Below are 13,287 nucleotides of genomic sequence, written 5' to 3'. Positions count from 1 at the left end.
CTGATGTTTATGGAGGTAAACTTGTGGGTACCACTGCTAAAGATGCCAGCTTAGAATCTACCTCTCTCAATGAACAAACAAGAAGAAGAATACGATACTCGAGCTTCTGAATTTCCTTTGAGACTTGAAATTGAATACACTAGAGAACATTAATATATTTGCTTAAGGATCACTAGTCTAAAGGAAATAGGTTCAGTAATAAAATAATGACAGTACCTACTCATGTAATATTTAATACTAGCATACATTGAGCAATATTAACACTCATTGACATTGATAAGAAGAACAACTTCTTCAGCTTTATTCTCTTTCTGTAAAATGAAAAAGGACAATATTAAAATATTATTATATCAAGCTAGTAGAAAATAAAATCATATGAGTTAAAGAAAAAATTTGTTTAAATATACCTTGCTCTTTTTCTTAATGCCAAAAAGACAGCGCAACCAATCACCTCCACATATTAAAGTTTGCACAGTTTTAGGAGCTAATGAAGCACGATATGAGTTGATAATTCTTCCACCAGCGCTAAATATGACTTCGGAAGCTACAGTCGTGATGGGTATTGCAAGAACATCCCTGACCATCTTAGACAAAATACAATATTTCAAAGTATTTGGTTTCCACCACTCCAAAACATCAAATTTACTTGAACCTCCTTCATAGATATAACACCTCTCTTCAAGATAAATATCTAAATATGATTTTTGTGGGGAAATAGTTTCAACAGTTTTCACAAACTCTGAAAATTCAAACCATCCCGAGGTAGAATTTTGGCCATTGATAGTAGTTGCACAACTAGGCCCAATAATTGTTAAATTTTCAGCACTGTTTTCACAATCATTGGATTGAAATTCAGCAACATACTCACTATAAAGCTCATACAAGCAATTCTTCACATCAAGAATGTAAGCATGTGCTTCATGTGGAGTATACATTTTAGGAAAGCAAAATTCAATAACTCTCATTTTGCATCTTGGATCTAAAATAGCACCGATCGCCATCAACAAATTGCATTCACCCCAATATTTGTTAAACATAATTTTCATGTTTGTAACCATGTCAAAAATGAAGTAATCTTTATCAATGATTTCTTGATATTTTCTATCCAACAACACTTTCACACGATAAACCTCATTCAAAAACAAGTTTGAGGTGGGATACTCACTTCCAGAAATAATATTGGTAATCGAACTGAAAACTTCAAGAATTTCACAAACTTTTGCTGCCTTTTCCCAATCCTCATTGCTTTGGACAACATTCAAATATGGAATCACGATCCTTGATTTTGGAAATACTTCTTTAAATTGTAGTGCTGTAAATAACATATCATAGGTCGAATTCCACCTTGTTTTGCAATCAATCACAAGTTTTTTATGATGCAATTGCAATTGTTGTGCAATCTCTGCAAACATGATTAACCTTTTCTCAGAATGTTTGATGTGGATCACACTATCACGGATGTCTTTGATGATCCTCTCAGTTTTTTCAAGGCCATACTGAACCATAATATTCAAGATGTGAGCTGTGCAACGAACATGAAATATTTTTCCCCCACAAAGCAACTTCTTGTGTCTTGAAAAGGTATCTTTCAAATTTCTAATTTCAACATCATTCTTAGTAGCATTGTCAACTGATATAGTGTAGACCTTGTTCTCAATTCCCCATTCCTTGCAACATTTGTAAATACTATCAGCAATATCAATACCACGGAGAGGAGGAGGAAGATGGACAAAATTCAAAACACGTTTTTGTAACTTCCAATTATTGTCAATAAAGTGTCCAGTCAAAACCATGTACTCCATTTTTTGAGGTGATGACAACCACATATCTGTTGTTAAACTGATCTTATTAACATTCTTCAACAATGAAAATAATTTCTTTTTCTCATTTTCATACACCAACATGCCATCTTTCTTGCTTGTGACACGAGAAAACTTCTCCCATTGTGGCATTCCCATTTGTTGCATCATGTTAAGACCTTCATCCTCCACGACAGAAAATGGATGCTCATGCATAAGAATCCAATGTGCAACAGATTCTCTCATTTTCATCATGTCCAATTTTCCATCCATAATTGCCGATGACATGATTGTGTTATAACAACCCTTGTCTACTGCTTGGAAGTTAATTGTTTGCTGATTATTCATATGCCTCTTTTTCATCAAACAACTCTTCAAATACCTTGAAAGATGAGTTGTACAACCACTTGCAAGTATTGAAAGCTTAGTCTTGTAATGAACACACTCCGCCTTCTTTGACCCATCACTAACAACATTTTTAAATTCAGCCCACATTGTTGATGTCTTTGCCCTCTTCTTCCTTTGAATTGCACAATCATCCTCTCTTTGCTCTATCGTATTTGATGTTGTTGTTGTTGTATTGGTGGTGGCATTGGTAGTGGTATTGGGAGAGCAATCTTCTTGTGGATTAGTCATGGAAATTGGAGATGAAGTATCCATTGGAGAAAATATCTAGACATCCATTAAATAAAATGTAATTAATATCCATTCATTTAGCAAACAATCAAGAAAAAACAAATTTACATGATATCCATTAATTTGGCAAAATAGCATAGCAAAATAAATGAAAATATCACTAAAACTTTTGCAAACATATCAACATCCCAAATCAAAGAAATTAAATGCTAAGCACGTGCTACACTTCTCTACATTAATAATGTATGTTAAACTTTAAATTACTTCCTCGAAATCAAAAGAATAAAATGGTTCCATCCATTGCCTGCCATACTTCATAGTGAGTACAAAGAAATAAATAAACTAAGTTACTGATAAGAGAAATTGAAACAAATCATTGACATTGCATTTTACCCTAAGTTTCAAACCACTGACATGTGTGCAAACAACACATGAATCAAGAAAGAAAAATCAAATACCTTTTTCATAAAAAAAACCCATAAATTTTAAAAGTTATTTAAAGAAATGAATCAACTTAAAAAAAAAAGATTCTAATTTTACCCTAAGTTTCAAACCACTAACAAGTGTGCAGACAACATACTCTGAAGGTGATGCTCATGAGAGAAATTGAAACAAATCATAGTGAAAATATCCACATAATTAAAAAAAGAAATGATCTTTAAGGCCAAGGTTGAAAAAGAGAGAAGAAATTGAGGAGATTTACATTATACCTGAAGAGATCGCCGCCAGAATCGCAAGTCACAACCACTGATTGAAGCCTGGAACCGATCTTGATCTTGGAGACGGAGACGACGAGGATCGGAGGAGAGGCTGAGAAGTGAAGAAGATGAGTGAATGCGAGATTGTGGGAGTGAGATCTAGGGTTCCTATTTCATAATTTTTGTTTTTTCCCAACCACCTCCCTAAATTTGTTGTTTTTAGATAAATCCCTTATTTTTTCTGATTTTCATATAACTTCCCTCTAAAGTTTGTATAATATATTATAATATATTTATATAATATATATATATATATATAATGTATTTATATATAAAATTAAAATATAAAAATTATAATATTATATATATATATATATTTAATTTATATTGAAAGCTCGATTAGGCTCGCGAGCCTATCGAGTTGGGTATTTTGAGGCTCGAGCTCGACTCGTAAAACTATTCGAGTAGCTCGAGCTCGAGCTCGGCCCGCAGAATTTCGAATCGAATTCGAATATTATTCGAGCCGATCTCGAATAGCTCACGAGTAGCTCTGCTTGCTTACATCCCTAAGCACGATAAAAATAGCTCACTCTTTAAAAAAACTATCTTGTCAAGCTCTCTTAGAGAATAGCTCTCTTACTTTTGTAGTCTCGCCTATGATCATGTGTTCATATGCATCTTTGAAATTAATAAAAAATTGTTATGTTTACTCAGTTGTTTCTCATTCACACTTATTTTCTTAATCGGAAGTGCCCATGACATTGTCTGGGGTAATTAATATTAGGGGCTTGCCCCTAATAGAAGTTATGAACCTGCAATCATCTGAAATATAAAAAAAATTAAAATTTGATTTGTGATACATATTTTTAACCGGTCAATCATAATTAAAGGCCGGGTGGAAAGAAAAGAGCCCACAGTGTGAATAGTTTAGTCCCACACCGGATAAAGAGAAGAACAACGGTTGGATTTATCTGTTAGAGAAAACGATTGACATCTCTTCATTAAAAAAATAATAAATTATTTAATTCAACCCAAGATGCCCCAAGTGCCCATTCATAGATTAAATCAATAAATATATAATTATAATATATATATATAAATATATATATTGGAGGGCCTACTTGCACTTTTCTCAAATTCAATTATTTAATTTCTTTATTATCTTGTATTATATAAACATATGTTCGTTCTTCTCTTTATCCGGTGTGGGACTAAACTATTTACACATACTACACTAACAATATTTACTCACCAAACAAAGGATAATAGTATGATATGATATCTTATTCTACCGTCCTTATCCTGTTCACCATATGGATAAATAATTTTTTTAAGAGATTTATAACTAATATGATTTTTATAATGATATATTAGTAACTAACCAATTTTACATTGGGCATGTTTTTGTACATTTTTCCTTTCTATATATATTGGTTTGAGATTGCTAAAAACACCCCCAAAGTTTGCAATATGCACAGATTCTCCCCCTAAATTTGAATATCCATAAAAACCCCTTCTTTTTTAATACAATGATTTTTTGAACCCCCCAAGCATCTAACAGATAGAGTTAATTTGAAATTTTTTGGACGAAATTGTCCCTTGTGTGGGAAGTTGTGGCAGGTGTGACATAGTTTGACCATAATACCCTTGGGTGAAATAAGTTTCTATTTAAAATATGAGGTTCTGTTTAAAAAATAAGTTTTATGTTTAAGAAATGAGTACATGCATTATTCTTCATGGTAACCTAAATTCTTCTGTTTGTAGTTATAAGTTTGTTTATAGTTATAATGTAATCATGCCAACCTAAATTCTTTTCCACAAACTTATTAAATTTTTAATTTAAATATCATTATCTCCATATAATAAAGAACTATTGTCTTTATGCTTGGTTGTCTTTGTTTAACTATCGATGTGTCTGTTTAATATATTGCGTTTACGTTTAAAAAAGTGCTTAAATATCGTTGTTTCTATTTAAATATGTACGAGTGGCCAAGATTAAATAGTTTTTATACCTAAGATTAATTTATCATGTAAATATTAGTTTTTCTGTTTAAATATCAATGTTTCTGTTTAAAAAATGAGTTTTCTGTTTAAAAAATGAGATTTCTGTTTAAGAAATGAGTTTTCTGTTTAAAAAATGAGGTTTCAGTTTATAAAAAAATGAGTTTTTTTGTTTAAGAAATGACGTTTCTGTTTAAAAAAAATGAGATTTCTGTTTAAAGAAATGAGTTTTCGTTTAAGAAATGAGTACATGCATTACTCTTCATGCTAATGTAATCATGCTAACCTAAATTCTTTTCCACAAACTTATTAAATTTTTAATGTAAATATCGTTATCTCCATATAATAAAGAACGATCATCTTTATGCTTGGTTGTTTTTGTTTAACTATCGATGTGTCTGTTTAATATATCGTGTTTACATTTAAAAAAGTGCTTAAATATCGTTGTTTCTATTTAAATATGTACGAGTGGCCAAGATTAATTGGTTTTTATACCCAAGATTAATTTGTCATGTAAATATTGGTTTTTCTGTTTAAATATCAATGTTTCTATTTAAAAAATAAGTTTTCAGTTTAAAAAATGAGTTCTTTGTTTATAAAAATAAGTTCTCTGTTTAATAAATGAGTAAATGCAAAAAGAATGAAGAAATGTATGCAAAAAAGTTTAATATGATGTGATTGGGCAGTTGTTTTCCCACTATTTTTAAGGGCAACGATGAGATTTCATAACATGGAGCCAATCCTAGTGACTTGGAGGGGGCAAAAAGAAATGAAATAATAAAGAAAGGGTTGTCTGGGGTATTCAAAATTCACAGGGGCTGTTGGGAAGTTTTGAAATTTTTGAGGGGTAAATAGTAATTTTCCCTACTTTTTAATTAAAGCTATATTATCTATATCTTATTACCCAACTTCTCCTAATTAAGTAACAATTTTTCTTTATAATGGTTAAGTTATATGTAAATATTTCATACGTTTTTGAGCTTTCCGTCTTTTCTCACAGAGACGGAAACGCAACCTCTGCGCTTCAAATCTCCCCCGTTCCCTGATAGAAATTGCAGAGCAAAGCACATCGTTCATCGATGGGTTCCGGTAAGCGATCCCTAATCCTCCAAATCTGGAATCTAGGGTTTCTATCTTGGTGTTTGATCCTTTTCTTCTCATACATGCTCTAAACTTTTTGACGAATTTGGAGGGTTTTTGTCGTTGTGGTTCAAGATTAGTTATAGGGTTCCGCTTTTGTTTGATTGGAGAAGTGTTTATGCAGTAATTTTGGAATTGGTGTGATTTGGTTTGCTGTGTGTTTTTTTGTTGCTAGATGCGGATATGGAGGATTATGGATTCGAGTATTCGGAGGAGGAACCCGAGGAGCAAGATGTCGACATTGAGAACCAGTACTATAACTCGAAGGGTAAGCACTCCTTTTTTATCTGTTCAAGAAAATTCCCATTTGAGCATATCGCTGATCATTGTGTGGTTGTTACCAGTCTGTGTCCTGTTGACCTTCATGTTCTTGTTTGGCTTTTATTTGTTGATGATTTGGGTTTTATTTTAGATGTTTTCTTTTTTGAATATTGGCTGGTTTTTTTAGTGTACCATGTTCTCTCTGAGTCTGTGGTCACATAATTTGTGGACACCACCTATTGCCCAGTTGGATTAAGGGGTCTTATTTGGAGTGAGCCAATACTGCGTGTCACTGCCATTAGCTTATTTGTGAATAAGAATCAAACACTAGGAATGAGCCACCTTCGTACTTAATCTTAATTCATGCTTGGTATCCATCCAAATACTATACTTAATATTTTTCGATCTAAGTATGCCATTTTCTTGAGGAGACGTGTGAATTCATGTTTCTTTCCTTTTGTGTGTTCCTGTGTTTGTGTGCGTGTGCATACGGCCGTGTGTGCATACATCTTCAATGTAGATTTTCTTTTAGTGTATACATCAACTTACCCTTCTTTATAATATTGCTTGAGCATGTCTTCCACTCTCTTTCTTTAATAGCCATCATATGAGCTCATTTAGTTACATGGAATAGGCTACACCTGCTTGGCTTTTGTTCCCTTACGAGTTATGATTCCACATTAATATAAGTGGAAGTCATGAGGTTTGGCTATCTAGTTGTCGATCTATGTATTGCTTTTTCTTTGGTCATGATTTTTTTTTTTTGAAATTTATAAATCATTCATGGAATCGACTATTTTTAAATGCGCCTGCTCGAAGATGGTTTTGCTCATTGATGTCATTGTCATGTTTATTATTTTCATGTAATTACTTTGTTTATAATAGGATCTACATCACCAATCTTCTCCTTCAGGTTCCTTGCTTGTTTTCATATTTGGTGAGATTATTTTAATTTCTTGATGAATTAGAGGCTTTTGGTCTTTGTTTGTAATTACTTTTTTTTTCAATCTCATTTTGATATTCATCCTTTTTTATTTTTTTACTTAATTAAAAAACTTTTGCTTTCTTTGTGCATCATTTATGGATAGGCATGAAAATAAGTGAGGATAGAAAGTTAGCAACCTTAGTATGATATTGAATGATTTAGGGGGCCATGAAGTTTTCACAATCGAGTTTGGCAAGGGAATTTAACTCATATGCTCTTTCTAATGCATTCTTATTTGTTTCTAGACTTAGTGTAATTTGGATAGGCATGTATTTAAATTTAACTATCATGTTGATATCTCATTATAAGGATTTTGTTGGCTTTTATATCTAAAAGTAAATGGAAATGGCCAGGCATTATTGTTTAAGTATTTGAGTATTTGGGAATGAGACTAATAAAGTAATTGATATAGAATGGCTGGTTAGTAAGGTTGAGTTAAAAAAGAAGAATAATGCCTGTAGTAGACTTATTTTTGACAGGGGGAAGATGACAAGTTTCCTCTCTCTTTCAAAGATGCATGCAATAGCTCTTTCCCTGCATAGGCATATTTGCTTCTTTTCCATTTATTGGTCATCCCATGCTAATATTAACTTCTCTAAAACCCTAATTTACTGAAATGCTCACTTGACCCTATATTGTGGAAACACCGAAAAATGACTTTAGCTATAAGATTATAAGTTAAACCATTTTTTAGTTCAATATGCTAAATGTACAGAATGAGTTTCACTTTTTGTAAATAGTGTATGGATTCCTTTACCTCACAAAGAGACGAATTCTAAAACTAGCCAATTTGTCATTTTCAACATATTTAAGGCTTCTTTGATAATAATCGGTGGAAATTGAAGTTACCACTGCTTCTGCATCAATTCTTTAGTTGGAAAGCAGTCAGATTAATGAGAATATATTTGTGAAAGGATTCATTTCATATTTGTAGTTTTATGTTTGTGAAAATGAAATTGTTTATGTGTGAAAACTTGTCAAATGCTATATCATTAGATATTCAAGCTTTTATGATGAATTTTGGTTGGATGCTGCTTTTTACATTATGAGCATTACTTTAACTTGACCACTCTTGTTATAGTGGGGGAATTCATGCTGGGTTAGCCAATATGGAATAAGGAACACTCCAGAAGATTGGTAACAATGAGTTTAAAATATGTAGAAGAGAAGATTCTGAATAGTGATGGTGGGGGACTGTAATTGTGATTTGTCCGAAATTGCTCTTCTAAATGATCCATATCATCAACTATATGTATGTTGGAATGAGGCTTCGTCATCAATGCTTGTCCCCGTCATCAATGATGGTGGGGGACTGTAATTGTGATTTGGCATGAGGATTGTGTCTTACTGGTACGCCTGGTAGATGCTGCACCATAGCTGACACAACCAACTGCATGCTGATCACGCTGGCTCATGGCGGCGGCATGGCTGGATTCACACCCCTAAGCATTGTGGAAATAATTGATAAAAATACCTTGCTTGACATTGGTCAATTGTCACTTGCATCACCTTTTGTCATTTATTGTTTATTCACCAAGGATTACTGCATTCCTCTCATTAATTTTCAAATCTTAGCCAGCATTTACTGTTTTTTAGGACTAGTGTCAGATAATTTGGTGACTTTCCTGTTCATCATGTTGGTCAATATGGTTTCCTTTGGTTTTGAAATTTATGAGAACTTATGAAGCATAAGAAACCATGTTCTTTGCACAATTCATTTGCATATTAGAATGGATTGCTTTCATTTGGCTTCTTGATTAGTGAATCATAGTAGTAACACTTCCATTAATGTTGCTAAAGAAATACTTCTTTGTACAGGTTTAGTGGAAACCGACCCTGAGGGAGCACTTTCAGGTTTTGCTGAAGTAGTTCGCATGGAACCTGAAAAAGCAGAATGGTAAGCATCATAGGATATCAATCTATCACCATTGTGTTGCACTGAATATATCTACTATAAAAATTATACTCAGTGTCATCCCAATCCTATTTCCTTAAGGAAGCGTGTAAAACCTTTTGTTTACCATTTAGATCATGTAAAACTTCAGACTTGATGTTATCCTTGTTTTGTTTTCAAAATTACCGCTGGATCTTTCCAAAAATTTCTTCAGAACTAATCTATGGTAGCTTATAAATTGTAATTATTTGTTATGACCTATAATTTTTGAATAATCTACTCTTTATTCCATAATCGTTTATTGTTAATCATCTTCATTGTGGTCAATACTATTGTTTTGTTTGTTTGGCTTTTTTCCTGTCTTTTTTTTTCTAATGTTTTTTTTCCTTTATTTTTTTTGGTGGTCAATGCATGAGACATTGGACAGGTTTGAAAATTTGTCTTATTGACTGTAGGGGATTCAAAGCTCTCAAGCAGACTGTGAAGCTTTACTATAGGCTGGGCAGATACAATGAGATGATGGAAACCTACAGGGAGATGTTGACATACATCAAATCAGCTGTTACACGCAATTACAGTGAAAAATGTATAAACAGCATAATGGATTTTGTTTCTGGTTCGGCAAGCCAGAATTTTGGGCTTCTGCAGGATTTTTATCAAACAACATTGAAGGCCCTTGAAGAGGCAAAGAATGAGGTTTGGGGATAGTATACTTTTACCAAACATCTCTTGGTCTCATACTTTTGTTTTTTCTAAGAAATACATGGAAATAGAGAAAAAATCATATTATGTTTCTTCAACTTATTACTGACCTTTCTTTTTAATTTTATTATTTATCCTGAAGAGATTATGGTTTAAGACCAATCTTAAACTCTGCAAAATTATGTTTGACAAGGCAGATTATGGTAGAATGAGTAAGGTACCTCTTGTCAGTTCATTCAGCATTGCTTTTAAATTAAATTAAATTGCTGTGCTCTATTTCTTGCTGGATGTACTACATTTTTTTGTTGGATCGTCCAGATATTAAAAGAACTACACAAGTCTTGTCGAAGAGAAGATGGTACTGATGATCAAAAGAAAGGCACACAGCTTTTGGAGGTGTATGCTATTGAAATTCAGATGTACACTCAAACGAAGAACAATAAAAAACTTAAGGTATGGCGTTCTATTATATCAGTTGTTATACTTCTTGCTGTTTGCTCATGATTTATGTTAACTTCATTCCTGTGACATTTCTGCTATTGGATGTCACTTTGTCTGTTTTACAATATTGATGACCTTATTGTTTAGGATATATACATCATGTTTGGTTGAGGGATAAGTCCTATTCCCTCAGTTGGACAAATTGGAATGAGTTAGAAACTAATTTTTATAAAATTTAATTTTAAATAATATATTTAGTAATTAATTCTTAAACATTATTAAGATTAATAAATTTTTGTTATTATTTTAAAAAGTAAATTTTAATTTTAAAATATTTATTTTTTATTAATATTAATTAAGTCAAATTTATTTTAGCTCAAATAAATGTTTTCCTACTAACTCAATATTTGATAAAGATTTCCTTAACCTCATATTCTTATCATCTAACCAAACATGCACATGATAGTATTGCAATTCCATGAGCTCTCATGTCTGCGAGCTAATATTTTATACTTGTACTATATATTTTGTATCGACAAATTTCTGCTCTAGAATTTTTCTCAGCCGCCTGAGGTCTTCTGGTATCATATTTTATTTCAGCAACTGTACCAGAATGCACTCTCAATAAAATCAGCAATACCCCATCCTCGAATCATGGGTATAATTCATGAATGTGGTGGGAAAATGCATATGGCAGAACGACAGTGGGCTGAAGCAGCCACTGATTTCTTTGAAGCATTTAAGAACTATGATGAAGCGGGGAATCCACGACGAATTCAATGTCTCAAGTGTGCATCTCCCATGGGATTTTTGCTTTTCTTGATATTAGCTTCACTTGTGATTTTTTACATGAAGTTGCTTATTCGATTTTTGCAACATATCAGATATTTGGTTCTGGCAAACATGCTCATGGAATCTGTGGTTAATCCTTTTGATGGGCAAGAGGCAAAGCCGTAAGTTCTTCATTATATGAGGCCATTTTCCTTCTTACATTGAGGTTCTGTTTCTTGTATCTTTTGTGGATGGCCATTTTACTCTTCATGCAGTTATAAGAATGATCCTGAAATCCTGGCCATGACAAATCTGATAGCAGCATACCAACGAAATGATATTTTGGAGTTTGAAATGATTTTAAAGGTCAGTGTTATGTTACTGATTGCCATCTTGATGAAAGATTTTATCATGATGGTACAATGGTGCTTGATGGTGTCTGTTGTGGCTAATTCTCAGAGTAACAGAAGAACAATTATGGATGATTCTTTTATACGCAACTATATTGAAGATCTCTTGAAGAACATCAGAACCCAAGTTTTGCTCAAGCTCATAAAGCCATATACAAGAATCCGGATTCCTTTCATTTCTAAGGTCATTGTCTAGCGGGGAAAGGGAAAGAGGGGGACCCCATTTTAAAATTTTGTTTTCTTGTTTTTGTTCAACCTCATGATCATCCCTAAAGTTGAACTCAAATTTCAGGAGCTTAATGTGCCAGAGAAAGATGTTGAGCAGCTCTTGGTTTCTCTAATATTGGATAACCGTATTCATGGTCATATTGATCAAGTCAACAGGCTCTTGGAGCGCGGTGATAGGTCAGCTATTTTGCTCATTCTTTTGCTTTAAGAATGTCTGAATTAAAAAAAAATAAAATTGCATATTTTTTGTGCAGTTCAAAGGGAATGAAGAAATATGCTGCCATTGATAAATGGAACACTCAGCTAAGTACTCTTTACCAAACCATTACCAACAGAGTTGGCTGAGTTGGGAATCGGTAATAAACAAAGACCTTGTCTTGTGCACTTGTACTTCCAGTAATTGCCATCTTTTTTCCTAGGAAAACAATATCAGAGATGGTGCTGATGAGGGAGATTTCATTAGAGGAGAGTGGTATCTTCATTTGTAACTGGGGTTTCGGAATTTTCCTTTGCATTGTTAGTTGTTAAGTTCTACTTCCATGCAAAGAGCAAGTGGTCATATCAGGAAGGTTTCTTGTGTGCTTTAAATAGAAATTATCTGTCTGTTAGAGATCTCAGTTTCATATCTTTACATCCAGTGACTATTGAATCATAGCAATGGTTTATCAAGACAGTTAACTTTGTGATATAAACATACATTCATTTTGCCATATATTTTTCTATTAGAATTGCATATCCAATGGGTTATCTTCAGGTTTCCTTTTTTCTCCATAAACCTGGTTTGCAATTCAATTTCTTGGTGGATGCGTGAGAGATGGCTTTTCTGCGTGTATTTTGTAGTAAACATTGCACCTTGTTATGGTTTTTTGTTTAAATTTTATTTTATGTATTAAAGAGTGTTGGATATTGCGATGTTGCTACGTTTATGTATTTATATTATATAGAGTTAGTCTTTACGCTAGATCATACTTTGTTTAACATGTGTATATCCTCAGGTATCTTATGCATCATTATCTAATATAATTTTTAAAGTAACATTCGAATGTCTTGCAAATAGAATTTTTTGAGAGCTCCTGTGGACTCCGTAGGAATTTGCATTTTGCGTGGAAGTTTTAGTTCCGCACCAAAATATAGAGCATTAGATCTGTGTATTGCAAGGTTTTATTTCCATACGTGATAAAAGCAATTGTTATTTGAGGTTTTCTTTGGCCTTTCACATGAGCTTTGGTTTTCTACAAATGATGTTTTTAAGTTTGCACATTCTTACGTTTGGATTGTGGAATAAGAATTGGAGAGTAGAGGCATCAATTTGGGCCGGCGG

General features: G+C 32.9%; 2 protein-coding genes across 8 annotated transcripts; one reads left to right on the top strand and one right to left on the bottom strand.

Moving 5' to 3' along the window:
* Positions 1 to 257: 257 nt before the first annotated feature.
* LOC120268597 (zinc finger BED domain-containing protein RICESLEEPER 2-like) lies at positions 258 to 6,211 on the bottom strand. Its single transcript, XM_039275924.1, has 4 exons — positions 6,106 to 6,211; positions 3,139 to 3,245; positions 408 to 2,471; positions 258 to 311 (listed from the first exon to the last, which is right to left on the bottom strand). The coding sequence occupies exons 1-4, from the start codon at positions 6,209 to 6,211 to the stop codon at positions 258 to 260; spliced, it is 2,331 nt and encodes a 776-aa protein (XP_039131858.1).
* LOC120269214 (COP9 signalosome complex subunit 2) lies at positions 6,109 to 12,713 on the top strand. Of its 7 annotated transcripts, XM_039276555.1 has the most exons (13): positions 6,109 to 6,223; positions 6,450 to 6,542; positions 9,339 to 9,417; positions 9,870 to 10,110; positions 10,259 to 10,333; positions 10,435 to 10,569; positions 11,158 to 11,345; positions 11,442 to 11,510; positions 11,604 to 11,694; positions 11,788 to 11,922; positions 12,031 to 12,143; positions 12,221 to 12,322; positions 12,386 to 12,713. In XM_039276555.1, the coding sequence occupies exons 1-12, from the start codon at positions 6,214 to 6,216 to the stop codon at positions 12,309 to 12,311; spliced, it is 1,320 nt and encodes a 439-aa protein (XP_039132489.1). In that variant the 5' UTR covers positions 6,109 to 6,213; the 3' UTR covers positions 12,312 to 12,322; positions 12,386 to 12,713. The 7 variants fall into 7 exon arrangements, with proteins under 7 accessions (XP_039132489.1, XP_039132488.1, XP_039132492.1 ...); XM_039276554.1 differs by having other exon boundaries at positions 12,221 to 12,713; XM_039276558.1 differs by lacking the exons at positions 6,109 to 6,223; positions 6,450 to 6,542 and adding an exon at positions 6,884 to 6,905 and having other exon boundaries at positions 12,221 to 12,713.
* Positions 12,714 to 13,287: the final 574 nt, after the last annotated feature.

Source organism: Dioscorea cayenensis, chromosome 9 (assembly GCF_009730915.1).
Source record: "Dioscorea cayenensis subsp. rotundata cultivar TDr96_F1 chromosome 9, TDr96_F1_v2_PseudoChromosome.rev07_lg8_w22 25.fasta, whole genome shotgun sequence".
NCBI lineage: Eukaryota > Viridiplantae > Streptophyta > Magnoliopsida > Dioscoreales > Dioscoreaceae > Dioscorea > Dioscorea cayenensis.
This window is presented reverse-complemented; position numbering and strand designations above follow the sequence as displayed.

What these genes read in the sequence shown, in the direction of transcription:
- LOC120268597 (XM_039275924.1), bottom strand. Translation starts at nt 6,211, where the DNA reads ATGAACGATGTGCTTTGCTCTGCAATTTCTATCAGGGAACGGGGGAGA. An exon ending in GCGATCTCTTCAGGTATAAT is followed by an intron (nt 2,472 to 3,138) that starts GTAAATCTCCTC and finishes ATGGATGTCTAG; the next exon opens with ATATTTTCTCCAATGGATAC. An exon ending in GCATTAAGAAAAAGAGCAAG is followed by an intron (nt 312 to 407) that starts GTATATTTAAAC and finishes TTCATTTTACAG; the next exon opens with AAAGAGAATAAAGCTGAAGA.
- LOC120269214 (XM_039276555.1), top strand. An exon ending in CGACGAATTCAATGTCTCAA is followed by an intron (nt 11,346 to 11,441) that starts GTGTGCATCTCC and finishes GCAACATATCAG; the next exon opens with ATATTTGGTTCTGGCAAACA. An exon ending in GGATTCCTTTCATTTCTAAG is followed by an intron (nt 11,923 to 12,030) that starts GTCATTGTCTAG and finishes CTCAAATTTCAG; the next exon opens with GAGCTTAATGTGCCAGAGAA.